The sequence below is a fragment of the Vitis riparia genome, chromosome 13 (assembly GCF_004353265.1).
Source record: "Vitis riparia cultivar Riparia Gloire de Montpellier isolate 1030 chromosome 13, EGFV_Vit.rip_1.0, whole genome shotgun sequence".
NCBI lineage: Eukaryota > Viridiplantae > Streptophyta > Magnoliopsida > Vitales > Vitaceae > Vitis > Vitis riparia.
Genome location: NC_048443.1, coordinates 28,677,718 through 28,691,272, shown reverse-complemented (window position 1 = coordinate 28,691,272; position 13,555 = coordinate 28,677,718). Strand labels below are relative to the sequence as shown.

Sequence of the window (13,555 nt, the reverse complement as noted above, 5' to 3'; positions counted from 1 at the left end):
TTAATCTATTGGGTCACTAAGGAAAGGAATCTATATAATTTGAATCCAAATCAGAAATATTTTCTTTTAGAAATAACCAATATAGGAATTCTTCTCATGGGGATTTTAATTCTTTATGGGTTTTCTACTATTATTAAATAGAAATATATCGGATTATTAAGGCAAAGAATCTGTACAGTTCTGATCTATTTTGCAGTTTACTCGTCTTAGAAAAATCAATATAGAAATCATTGTTTCATGGAAACAATCGAAGATGATCCAATAAAATTCATAAACATGCATATCACTAATTACCCACCAAAAGGAAAAAGTAAAAAGGGAAAAATTATTCCACTCTAAAAAGTAACAAATTGCATGGATTCATAAAAAATTAGTCGATCCAATGTTTCCTTGATAAATAGAGCCAAAAAGAGCGTGCAGCGCCCAGTACTACTGTTTCATTGTCCATTGGTTAATCTCTACCAAATGGCTCCCAAGAGTCTCCTTGGTTTGGGCTTATCCCTTCTGCTTCTTCTTCAAGGAGCTGTTTCAGTTGATTATGGATCAGCCCTCACCAAATCTATATTGTATTTTGAAGCTCAAAGATCAGGGAAGTTGCCTTCTAACCAGAGAGCTAAATGGCGAGGAGACTCTGCCTTGAAGGATGGCGGTGATGCTGGGGTATATAATCATAATCATAATCATAATCATCATCACCAATACTTCTCTTTTGCATATATGTATAGAATTTCTGGGATGATTGGCTGGTAGGGTTTGGTGTTTGATTAACAGGTTGATCTAGTGGGAGGATACTATGATGCTGGAGACAACGTGAAGTTTGGATTTCCCCAAGCATTTACAGTGACGATGCTTTCATGGAGTGTTATCGACTTCGGGTCACAGCTATCAGCCAAGAAGGAACTGGACAATGCTCTTGCTGCCATTAAATGGGGGACAGACTACTTCATAAAAGCTCACCCGCAGGCTAATGTTCTATACGGCCAAGTTGGAGATGGTGATGCAGACCATGCATGCTGGCAACGACCCGAAGACATGACCACGCCTAGAACTTCTTACAAGATCGATGAGCAGCACCCGGGTTCGGATCTTGCCGGAGAAACTGCGGCCGCATTTGCTGCTGCATCCATTGCCTTTAGTAAATCAGATCCTGACTATTCTTCCCAACTTTTAGGCCATGCCAAGCAGGTATCTCATACATACCTGCCTACATTTTTTTTTCCTTTTTTCCTTTTTACCAATCTCTAAAACAAATGTTTGACATACACAGATACATACATATATGCATGTATATATACACTCAAATGTTTGTCACCCTTGATATAATGTTGTGATTCTAACTAATTAATATCCTTTCTTGAGTCTTGACTAAGTAGGAATGGCAACGGGATGGGTCGCCCCCATTCCAACCCCGCCTCGTTTATTCAAAATTATTCTCATTCCCGTCCCATTTAAAAAAGTTAAACGAAGGCGGGACGGGTATGATAAATTCTTATACCCATCTCGCCCTGTTTAACTTTTTTTTTTTTTTAATTTTAATTTTTTTTAAATTACTTTTAAATTTTTTAATTACATTAAAATAAATATATTTTATAAATAATTAAATTATTATATTTTTATAACTTATTTTGTTAAAAATATTTTATTGTTATCTATATATTAAAAATAGTAAAATAAAAATTAAATTAAATTAATTTTATATATAATCGGGGCGGTATAAGATAAGACAATACCCAAACCTATCCCGAATTTTTAAAAAAATTCATAAATCCATCCCAAACCCGTTTATTGAAATTGAATCCCGTCCCATTAGGGACGGGGCCGGGCGAGTACCCAAAAAAACCCACCCATATATATATATATATATATATATATATATATATATATATATGTCATCCTTGATATAATGTCGTGGTTCTAACTGATTAATACACTTTCTTGAATCGGCTTAAGTCAAGCAAAAATTTGATCAAAACATCGTTGGTGAGTCTACTTTTCCATTTTCACACGCTTTAGAACTAGTCTAAGGGTTTTTAGTTTGGTGGCTAGTCAAAATATTGAAATGTACCCAAAAAAAAAATGCCCCATTTTCCCAAATCACCAGAAAAAAAAAATCCACTCTCCTGTGATTCTCTCGTTGATCATAGCGGCACTCTCTCCGAACCCTTTTTGTCTTTTAGTCTACTCCACTATCCTCTCAAACTCTTGTTACATTATTCTTAAGAAACAGACATGAACAGTTAGTCGTTTATGTTTTGAAGAAGATCAATCGATGTACTAATGTGCTCCAATTAATACCGCATGCAGTTATTTGATTTTGCAAACAGTCACCAAGGCATGTACCAGAACAGCATTCCACAAGCGCACTTCTACTCTAGCAGTGGATTTCAGGTACTAAACGAAAGAATCTAAGCATTATATGCTTTAATTTGACTGTTTGGCTGCATAGAAAATTAACAGTTGGGCATGGCACATAACTTCTTTTTGGCTGTGCTATAAACACCTGCAGGATGAACTGTTGTGGGCAGCTGCATGGCTGTACCGCGCCACAAATGATAAAACCTACTCAGATTATCTTAGTAGTTCTGGAAACACAGGCGGCACCAGAACCATGTTTTCTTGGGATGACAAGTACTCTGGAGCCCAAGTCCTCGTCGCCAAGGTCTGCAAGTAACATCTACATCGTTCCCTATATACAACTCGAAAAAATAGCTATATTAATGTTTAATTTTGGCATACATAGCTTATTTTGGAGGGGAAAGCTCCAAACGATGGTAACTGGGGAAACTACAAGAATCAGGGAGAGCAGTTCATTTGCAACGTAATCCAGCAAGGAAGCAACAACGTCAAGAAAACTAATGCAGGGGCATTGTGGTGGGATCCATTCAACAATCTTCAGTACACCACCTCGGCTTTATTCCTCACAGCCTCCTACTCCGACTCCCTTTCTGCTGCCAAGGACAGCCTCAACTGCCCTGCTGGTTCCATATCTCCTGACGACCTCATCTCATTCGCCCGTTCACAGGCATGTGTAGACACTTTAGTTTAATATATATATGATCAAAATCTGAATTTTCTAATGTGGGGTGGTTTGTTTGTGATTGGGTTTCAGGTGGATTACATACTTGGGAAGAACCCTAAGGGTATGAGTTACATGGTGGGGTATGGGTCGAGTTTTCCGCAGCAGGTTCATCACAGAGGAGCATCCATTGTGTCGATCCACGAGAATGGGGCGCCAGTGACATGCCAGGAAGGTTTTGATAAGTGGTACAATAGGCAGGCACCGAATCCGAATGTGCTGGAGGGGGCCATTGTTGGTGGCCCAGATCAGGGGGACAACTATGGGGACTCTAGGTCTAATTTCCAGCAGGCTGAAGCTGCCACTGCTAATAGCGGACCCATTGTTGGGGTTCTGGCCCGGCTCGCCTGAGGTCTGCTTTCCCTCGTTTAAAAATAAAAATAAAAATTGCATTAAGGGTTTTAAACCCTTTTTTTTAAACAATAAATTTTTCTAAAAAGAATTAGCTAAATGGAAATAAAAAGGTTATTATCATATAGAAGAGATAGTTTTCTCACTTCTCAAAAATCAATCCAACCAAAACTTAATTCAATAAATAAGCCTTTATGAGGCTTAAAGTTTCTTTTGTCAAAGAAAAACCCTATTTAAATCCCCACAGTGATTAATTTTCACATTTGCAAGAATCCAATGATGTGAATTAAAATGATATCTGAAAATTTAATTGAAATGCTATTAATAAAAGATTTTGAAACCTATTTAATAAATGAATTTAGAAAAGAAAGAAATTGGCCTTCCCTTCTTATGGGATTTATTAGTATAATTAAGAGAGTCTCAAAATTGATTTTTTTTTTCTTTTTTTTTTCCCCAATAAGTTAAAAAAAAGTTAATATAAAAAAGATATTAAGAAAAAAAAATTAATAATTATTTATGAAGACAGCCAAGGGTTGTAATATCATTTAGCATATTTGGCAAGTACATAAGTCAAAATTGACATAAAAATGATTATAGTCTCAGACACCAATCCATACACTTAATTGAAAAATTAATAGCATTTAGTATATATCATCTAAAAATGGAATCAAATAGTAAATGCATTACTCCCATGAAAAAATGGTATCCTACAAAATCAGTTTCTCTTTAAATTCAAATCAACGCTAAGTAACTGTTTCCCTCAACTTCAGTCTATAAATTAATGCAGCCTTTGTTTCATTTCCCATTGCTCCCAAGTCCTACCAATGTCTCCCAAAACTCTCCTTCCCTTCGGCTTCTCCCTTCTGCTACTGCTTCAAGGCTCTGCTCCATCAAACTATGGAGCAGCCCTTACTAAATCTTTGCTGTATTTCGAAGCTCAAAGATCTGGGAAGCTGCCTCCTAACCAGAGAGTCCTGTGGCGAGGAGACTCCGCCTTGCAAGATGGCAATGATGCTGGGGTACTAAACGATCATCATCATCATCAACTCTCTCTCTCTCTCTCTCTCTCTCTCTCTTATATATATATACATATATATATATATATATATATATATATATATAACTAAGCTGCACCTATAAGTAGAATTATACAATGTATTAAGACCCTGGGTCTATATCAAACAGGTTGATCTAGTGGGAGGGTACTATGATGCTGGAGACAACGTGAAGTTTGGATTTCCCCATGCATTTACTGTGACACTGCTTTCATGGGGTGTCATTGAATATGGGCAACAACTCGCAGCCAAGAAGGAACTGGGCCACGCCATGGAGGCTATTAAGTGGGGGACAGACTACTTCATCAAAGCTCACACGCAGCCTAATGTTCTATATGGCCAAGTCGGAGATGGTGATGCAGACCATGCATGCTGGGAACGACCAGAAGACATGACCACGCCTAGAACTTCTTACAAGATCGATGAGCAGCACCCGGGTTCGGACCTCGCCGGTGAAACCGCCGCCGCGTTTGCGGCTGCGTCTATGGCTTTTAGTAAATCAGATCCTAGTTACTCTTCGCAACTTCTAAGCCATGGAAAGCAGGTGAATAGATTATTGATTTCAATTTCCATCACATAATTAATTAATTAATTAATAGTCTCTTCACGATAATTAATTGATCTTGCATGCAGTTATTTGATTTTGCCAAAACCCACCAAGGCTTATATCAGAACAGCATTCCGCAAGCGAAATTCTATGCTAGCAGCGGATTTGAGGTAATAATAAAATCGAAACAAGCAATCCGACTCTATTTGAAAAGTGTTTTCAAAAACGGTTTTTAAAACAATTTTTTTTTTAAATCACTTTCTAGTGTTTTATAATACAAATTTCCATTTAGAAAATTTGAAATGTTTTTAATTTATTTTTATATTTTAATTATATTTTTAAAATAATAATACTTTATTTTCAATCATTTTTTATATTTATATAATTATTTTTTAAAACAACACATAAAAGTAATCGAAAACAATTTAAAGATATTTTTTGAAAATATTATATTTTTTATTTTTGAGATCAAAAATTTGTTTTTTGTTTTGCAGATGTTAAATATGTTTTTCTATATTTTTGTTCCAAAGAACAAAAAAAATTGTTTTAGAAAATAATTAGCCATGCATTTGGTTATTACACAATAACAGCTTCGTAATTTCTGTGTGCCCCAACACATCCAGGATGAGCTGGTGTGGGCAGCTGCATGGCTATACCGCGCTACAAATGACCAAACCTACGTAAACTACCTAGGTTCAGCAAATACAGGCGGGACAAGGAACGAGTTCTCTTGGGATGACAAGTACACTGGAGCCCAAGTCCTGGTCGCCAAGGTGGGGCAGTGTCTTCATCTTTGCTACCACTTGGTGACAATTCTATATGTACATATGATGTATTGGACTCAAATGGATTTTTCTACACATGTTGCAGTTTATTATGGAGGGCAGAGTTCCGAGCACTGATAACTGGGTAAACTACAAGAGCCATGCTGAGCAGTTCATCTGTAACACAGTCCAGAAGGGTTACCATAACGTGAAGATGACTAGAGGAGGAGCACTCTGGTGGCTGTCCTGGAACAATTTTCAGTACACCACCTCTGCTTTACTCCTCGCAATCTCCTACGCTGACTGGCTGAACGCAGCGAGATCCAACCTCAACTGCCCAAATGGCCAGGTTTCCCCGGACCAACTCATCGCATTCGCACGCCTGCAGGTTCACAGAAAGCAATTCTCTGACATATCTGGATTCTGATTGTATGGAAATGGTTGTAAGTTGTAACGGGTTTATTGGTGGGATGCAGGTGGACTATATACTAGGGAGGAACCCCAGGGGCATGAGCTTTATGTTGGGGTATGGAGCAAGGTTTCCACAGCAGCTCCATCACAGAGGGTCATCTATAGTATCAATCAAGAAGGACAAGAGGCTTGTGACATGCACAGGGGGCTATACAGAGTGGTTCAACAGGCAGGCACCAAACCCAAACATAGTGTATGGCGCCATTGCTGGAGGCCCAGATCAGTATGATAACTATAATGATTCTAGACCCAATTATGAGCAAGCTGAATCTGCCACTGTTAACACTACACCTTTTGTTGGAGTTTTGGCCCGCCTTGCCTGATGTTTTCATGCGTTATTGCTGAGCTTTGGAATGCTTAAAAAAGAAAAGAAAAGAAATTTTGACATATTGAATAAAGACCGATACAAACGACTCTACTTCTCAATCCCACCTATAAAATAGTGTCAACGATCTACAACTCAATTCGATGACACCTCCAAATTAAATCCTAAATCATTTCACACCTGTATGTATAGCGTTTGGATTATTAAATAGATTCGCAGGTGTGAGAATTTTCTATCATAATATATGTAGATGGGGATCATATTACAAAGCTGACTGCAATGGTGAAATGCTACATAGTACATATGATACACATTTACATTACAGAGTTACAAAGGCCTAGAGGTGGGTTGAGGAGGTTCAGGATCGATGTGTTAGCTTCTGCAATTCCTCTATGTTGTTGTTAGTTGTAAAAATTCATCATATATCTGGAAAGGGTTGTGCATAATGACCTGTTCCCGAGGTTTCAGAAGTAGGGTGTCGACTAAGACTGTGAACAGAGAAAGAACTTATCTATCTCACCGATGGCATTAATGTGGGTTTTTGGCAACAACAAGCGCAACAAGGGGATGGAAGATCTTTTGAACTTGGGCCTGATTTTTTCCACGGCTGTCTTGACTATAGATGGAGCTGGCACACAGAACCACTGAAGGTACCAAGATAAGAGTATTGAATCTTTTCCTCCCTGGGATTCCTCACTGGGCCACTTTCCCAAGTTCAAATAATTGTAGAAATCATTCTTCAATCCTGGAGAATAATTTAGTAGACCCTCTACCCGTCTCATGAGAGATCCAATAAAGACAGGTTGAACGATGCCTCCTTTTGAAGCTGTCAATCTCCCACTCAGCAGAGCCTCATTGTAGGCTAGTGCAAGCTGCAAGCAAGGAGAGTGCAATTTTTTTAGCATTTTGTTTTTGATGTAACCAACAAACACTTGCTTATATTGGAGGCTGAGCAGGCATAGCTGAGAAAAAAGAACAGGAAACTCGAGTTTTCACCATACATGATTTGATCTGAATCACTAGACATTCTACCAGACAAACCCAATCAATTAGGCATCCAGGGTTCAGTGCCTTGTATAATTTGGAAACACTCATGGTAGATAGTTTAGTTTTTATCAATTTAAAAGCAGACCATTTTAATTGTTACCACATGGAGCAAATTGAATAGCTGTGATTTCTAAGAGAAATAAGGAGTATAAAGAATAGAAGAAAGTGCTATGTTTACAGAAACCTACCTTTAAACTAGAGATGAAGAGCGAGTCTCCCAGAACAACATTTCCACAGGTAACCTGATCAGCCATAGACCCAATCGTTGTGTATAATGACAAGTAGACCTACATGATTATCAGCCAACCCAAATGTGGGCAATTTAGGTCAAAAGTTCCAGAAATTAAGAAATGCAACAAACAATAAACATGTTAAGTTCTATGCATCTGTCATAATAAGCTATAAATCGACATTTATACATGATAATAAATGGATGAAGTGTACTAAATTCATTCAGGGGTACATTGCACTACAAATTCTATTAATTAGACAGCAGCAAGGATAATGGCTTATCCTAAGTTATAAACTTACCTGTAAAAGAGCTGGTCTGTCCTTGCTCACACACTCGAACAGTACTTGCAAGCAAAATTCCTGGAAATCAGCATCAGATCTGCAAACATGTTTGATGACTAATTATTTTGGAGAACCATGGCAATGACTACGACAAAAGAAAATCCCTGCTTATTTTCCTATTATAAGTGTCACAGTTGATTTAGGGTCAATAGAATTTACAATAGTAAGGTTTGCTCAGAAAAGAAAAGATAAGAATAATGCAATCCTTGACGATATGACAGATCTGGCCAAGAGAAATATGCTTATCCAGTACACAGTTGAAAAAATAATGGTATAAACAAATTCAGGTTTGCTAAGGTGATGGCCTAGTGGAATCTTAACAATTCTCATTACAAGATGCTTGGTTTGTCCCCTAAACACTCCATATAAAATGCCTAAAAAATAAGAAATGAACTTCACAAAGTAAAACAAACAAACTGTCACTCATGAAATAGTAAAATATATATATACATTGATGTATAATTTAACATGAAAATTGGTAAACTTATCAAGTCTTTCTAGTATCTCAGGGAAAGAAACTCTTTATTACTTGAAATTATTTGTTATTCCCAGAAATTTTTCCAAGAAAATAATTTTTTTCCAAAACAAACAATGAAATGACTAGGAAGTTTCAAAAGTTCTAAAAGAAACTATTCAAGGTTCAAGAGTTTTAAATAGTGTCATCCCACTCAAATTACTTCCTCCATTACACATCAGCAAATTATTCGACAGCACTCTACAACTAGGAGGCTATTCAAAAGTAGGATGTTAAAGGTTTGATTATATATGTCTAGATAAGATGCAAAGAAGAAGACAGAAATGAAAATAAATATTTGCATGCTTACCTGCCATTCCAAGAAGGGTCACAACAAAGCTGTGCAAAAGCAATTAAGCTTGGATCAGATGAAAAGGTGCTGACCAACTGATCAACTGCAACTGATCCTGGTCCATTCTGATCACTGGTACTTGAACCGCTAGTTCTGAGACTTGTCAGACCAAAAACCTGAATCAGGAAGTACAAAATAAACTAATTATATAATCTGATATAAGATGGTGGAATGTCAACCATAGTAAAATAAATTGTCTCCACAACCTTGTGCATTGCTCGTGACAGCAATGACTGACACCCTATGGGGTCATCCACATATGAACAAGCTCCAACCTTCCGCTTGATATACAGCACACCAGAATTAAAAGGATTATTCTTGTCTCCAAAACTCCACCATGGTTTATCTGTAAAAGAATTAACACTTGAGATTTGCAGAAACGTCTTTAATGAATATATGTAAAATATGATAAACATGAGCAGTAGCATCCACTCTACCTTCATGAACAATCTCTATTACTTGAGGCCAATATCGAGGGCCACATACACGTACTCTTTTCAACTGCAAGTAACACATCAAGTAATCTGTAAATGTTGAAGTTCCAGTCTTATTCAACAGAAGCAACTAAGCAGACAGGCTCCTTTCAAGGTCAGTCAAGTAGCAAACGAGCAGATAGGATCTTATCTAGGTCAGTCTTCTGGGGACATAACTTGGGACTGAGATAAAGGATCTGATTGCATACTATTCTAGGCCAATGTATGTTATAATAGACACAGAAACTCAAACTGCTTTATCTTGGAACTTGTAATTCAGAATTTGGCAACCTCATCTAGAATTTCAAAAAGTGTAGATAAAATCATGCAAAGACAGCTGGTTGCCCAAGATAATTTTTCATGTTAGTTTGAAGAGAGAAAATACAAAAATTGGAGAATCAAGAAATCCAATATCCATCAGAATTTCTAAATGAAACTTGACAATGAACCGGAATTTCTATAAAACTTACAGTAGCACGTTCTGGCAGTATGCAAGGGGTGACCTCAAAAAAACTTGTTTCTGCAAAATGTTCCGTTTCCCTAACAGTGACTTCAAGAGGGGCATAAACTGGTAGGCCTGTGTCAACATCAACTGTTTGAATCCAGCGAGCTTCTGTCGCAAGGACGTACAAATGCCTGTATGCCTGGAAAAATAAAACGCTTTCTTTGGAACCTAGATGCTAAAATAACAATAGTTGACCAGACAGCAGTACAGGAGGAAAGAAAACGAATCCTCAACCATTCCGTTTACATAGTAGTGGAGCCAGAAACTCATTCTGGGTGGGGGGGAGGCATGGGACCCCTCTAGGCCCTGTGTAGATCCGCCAATGTGTTTACACAACATGGACACAGGAATTTAGGCATATGGTATTATGAAACCCAAAAATTAAAAATATTTTTGGCCTAAAATTAATCAGAAAAGTGTTCCCATTTCTCAAGATCTGTGGAAGGACAATGCTTCACATTTCACAAACAGACCAAAAAAGAACAGTACAGAGAAAAATGTTAGCACCAATAGCATTGATTGTGTGACCATCAATATGAAATGACACCTCCAAATGGCAGGTCTAAAACCAGTTCAGTTTTTGCCATGTCCTTTCTAAGCCTCATACCTGAAGATGACAACGATTGTCATTGGGTCCAGTGGGTAAGCGTGGATATAGAGTAATCAGCAAAGCAGCAATAGAACTGTTGCTAGTTGAAAAGGTTCGCATTCCTCCCCCAAGAAACAAGAAACCAATTGCTAAGCTTACCTAAAATAAATGCAGAGACATAAATATAGAAAATACTGATAAGCCAAAACTGAACCCAAATTATAAAGTTCATTTTCATTTAAATTTAAATGTAAGATACATGCAATGGTGCAGACTTGCTAAAATTTATCTCAAAGAAGCTCAGATGAATGCAGAATTTATCTCAAACACCATTATGATGCAATCAAATTTATTTTCTGGTCAACAGTCTATAATGCCTCATACAATACCCTGAGGTTTAATATTGCTAGTTAAAAAATTGTACTTTTCCATGCATGGATGATAGAATACATGGCTGACTTTTAGATACATGCTAGAGTTAGCAAGTAATTTATCAATATGGGGCTGAAAATTGTCAATTATCCTTAATGGCCATAAACATAATGATGAAAGCATTTAGTGGAACAGATTAAAAATATCATTTAAATATTAGGATGTTAAACGATTGAGTTGTTTGCAGGGAAAGAATGCTAGGATTTCTGAGGACAATACAAGAATTTCAGAGAGTCTTTTCATTTCTTAGCCTCCTTGTGGGCATCTTGCACCACAACCTTTTAAGGGTGTTCCCCTTAATTTAATCCAACTTGATTGGATGGTGTGTAGTTCCAAGGGTGTGGGCTAGCAAGGATAGATTATTTTTTGTGTATTCCCACATGGGACATAGTATGTGGAACCTCATAATTGTATAGATTCTTGAACTTGGAGGTTTTTGCTTTCTTTTTGTGTACTTTTTGGAGGATCTCTCATCCTTCTTTGTACTTTTTTTTACTTACCTTAATATACTATATTGTTGTTTCTCATAAATAAAATAAATAAATAAATGAGTTAAATGAACCCAGAAACCTCACAAACTGAATAAATTCCAGCAGAAATCTGATGGCTTGCATTTCTTCTGAATGCTCTTTGTACAAGCCAATCAATCTTAAAGATTTGAAATATTTATTGTGATGTACATAAGTGATTGAAAATTACAGATTGACATTTAAAATCTAATAGAATTGTTTGTTCCCATGAAAGTTTTTGTGTCTTTGGCATTTTTCAGGAGAGCTAAGAAAATTTTGAGCAATCCCATCAGTGAGGTTTGACCTCTTAAAATATGATATTAAAAGCATGATGCAAGGGGCAATTCATCTTAAGAGGAGATCTCCTGATAATGTCATAGAAAAACTTACTGCCATTTGAAAACCATAATTAGCATGTCCATCTGCTGAGGTTCGACTGCGAAGAAACCTCAATAATCTAAATGTTTGTAAATGCCCAGAACCTGCCATAACCTGATTCCCAGAATCACACAATTAAACGCTTTACCACATTTTTTATATCAAATGAAAGAAAACAGAAAAGAATATTAAAAAAAAAAAAAATACTCACCACAGACAGGGAAAGAACAATGAGGTGAAGGCAGGTCTCCAGTGAGCCTCGATCGACATAACGAGACAATCCTTTTGGTAAAGTATTTCCACTTGCAATACTAACAGGCTTGATCTGCTAACATAGAAATGGACAATTTAATACCAGTGAACTGGTAAATGTGAGTTGAGCATCATCACAATGAAGATCAGACCTCATTAAGAAAGTAGACAGCATACTCATAAAGTAACTCCTGTGCATTTCCATTTTTTGTACCAGCAAACCTCAACCCTGCCAACAATTGAGCTAAAAAACATCAGGACAAAGAAAGCATCTAACTACATCACCCAATAATTTGCTGCAGGAAATTCCAAATCCAAGAAAGCAACTAAACATGTAATAAAACTAAATCAGCAATTAATGGATGGCATAATGGCAGTTGGTGACTTATACTTCAAGCAGGAAGAGATAAGAAACACAAAAGACGTTACCAAGGGAAATGCAAGCTCCAGCCACTATATTGACATATGCCTGAACAAAAGCTTCTGCATCCATTTCATCAGTATCACCAATCTCATCACCCAGACCTTTACCCCATTTTTGATAATTTCAGGGATCTGAGACTGAATCCAATCTTTAGACGGATGAACCCTATAACAAAAAAAGGTTATGAAAGTGAAAATCTGATGAGTAAGTTCACCAATTGACTACTTTGTATGAATAACATTACCTGCTCCACATTATCAAATTCCGAGCAATGACGCGAAGCATTATGAAATCAGGCCTCACATATTGCAAATCAAATTGTGTATGAGGGATAGAAAGCCTAGACACCATCACCTCTGATTCAGTCTGTAGTAAGGAAGTGATAGATGAGAATATATTGAAATATGTTTAGCAAGATGTCAAGCATTCTGAATTAAGAAAAAAAAACAACTGTGTACATTTTTGTGGAAGTATCTTATAACAGTCATTAAACAGCATCCCTATTGACAAAATTACCTTCAGAAATATTAAAGCCAGAGCAATTATAGCTCCAGGAGCAGTGACATCAACATTGACTGGGGTTCCATCCATCACCTAAAATGCAACAGCAGCACAAATAAAAATTAGAAAACAAAATCCATTAAAACCAGCTGTTGTGAAAAGACTTATTTAAGCATATTTTCAGATCCAAGATGTAAATTATGGAGACATCATTGCACCCAAAAGTCGGATCTATAATTTACCAACCTGCCCAGCACCACGATAGTGATGATCTGTGGATGATGTCAAGGGCAGGAATCTCTCCTGGTGAACATAAAATAAAAAGTTATTGTGTAGCATTGAAGATAGAAATGTTGCAATGGCACTAAAGTTTCAACCTGGATCATCCACAACGAAAAAAATATTGAGGAAAAAAGG

At 37.0% G+C, this 13,555-nt stretch overlaps 3 protein-coding genes across 3 annotated transcripts in view; 2 read left to right on the top strand and 1 right to left on the bottom strand.

The window, feature by feature from the left end:
* The first annotated feature begins 465 nt into the window (after positions 1 to 465).
* On the top strand, positions 466 to 3,427 carry LOC117928509 (endoglucanase 14-like). The gene is made up of 6 exons (XM_034848385.1): positions 466 to 660; positions 772 to 1,185; positions 2,305 to 2,388; positions 2,507 to 2,659; positions 2,741 to 3,022; positions 3,110 to 3,427. Exons 1-6 carry the CDS (start codon positions 466 to 468, stop codon positions 3,425 to 3,427), a joined length of 1,446 nt encoding a protein of 481 aa, XP_034704276.1.
* Positions 3,428 to 4,251: 824 nt separating this feature from the next.
* On the top strand, positions 4,252 to 6,587 carry LOC117928508 (endoglucanase 13-like). Its single transcript, XM_034848384.1, has 6 exons — positions 4,252 to 4,446; positions 4,613 to 5,026; positions 5,116 to 5,199; positions 5,653 to 5,802; positions 5,900 to 6,181; positions 6,270 to 6,587. Exons 1-6 carry the CDS (start codon positions 4,252 to 4,254, stop codon positions 6,585 to 6,587), a joined length of 1,443 nt encoding a protein of 480 aa, XP_034704275.1.
* Positions 6,588 to 6,618: 31 nt separating this feature from the next.
* LOC117928109 (anaphase-promoting complex subunit 1) overlaps positions 6,619 to 13,555 on the bottom strand; it is a 37,577-nt gene continuing 30,640 nt past the window's right edge. The window contains 16 exon segments of the mRNA XM_034847950.1: positions 6,619 to 7,461; positions 7,825 to 7,923; positions 8,168 to 8,246; positions 9,034 to 9,191; positions 9,282 to 9,421; positions 9,513 to 9,576; positions 10,019 to 10,192; positions 10,661 to 10,801; positions 11,974 to 12,075; positions 12,173 to 12,286; positions 12,366 to 12,442; positions 12,643 to 12,738; positions 12,741 to 12,802; positions 12,882 to 13,003; positions 13,154 to 13,231; positions 13,385 to 13,441. Of these exon segments, the coding sequence (XP_034703841.1) occupies positions 7,072 to 7,461; positions 7,825 to 7,923; positions 8,168 to 8,246; positions 9,034 to 9,191; positions 9,282 to 9,421; positions 9,513 to 9,576; positions 10,019 to 10,192; positions 10,661 to 10,801; positions 11,974 to 12,075; positions 12,173 to 12,286; positions 12,366 to 12,442; positions 12,643 to 12,738; positions 12,741 to 12,802; positions 12,882 to 13,003; positions 13,154 to 13,231; positions 13,385 to 13,441 (1,953 nt within the window). The 3' untranslated portion in view covers positions 6,619 to 7,071.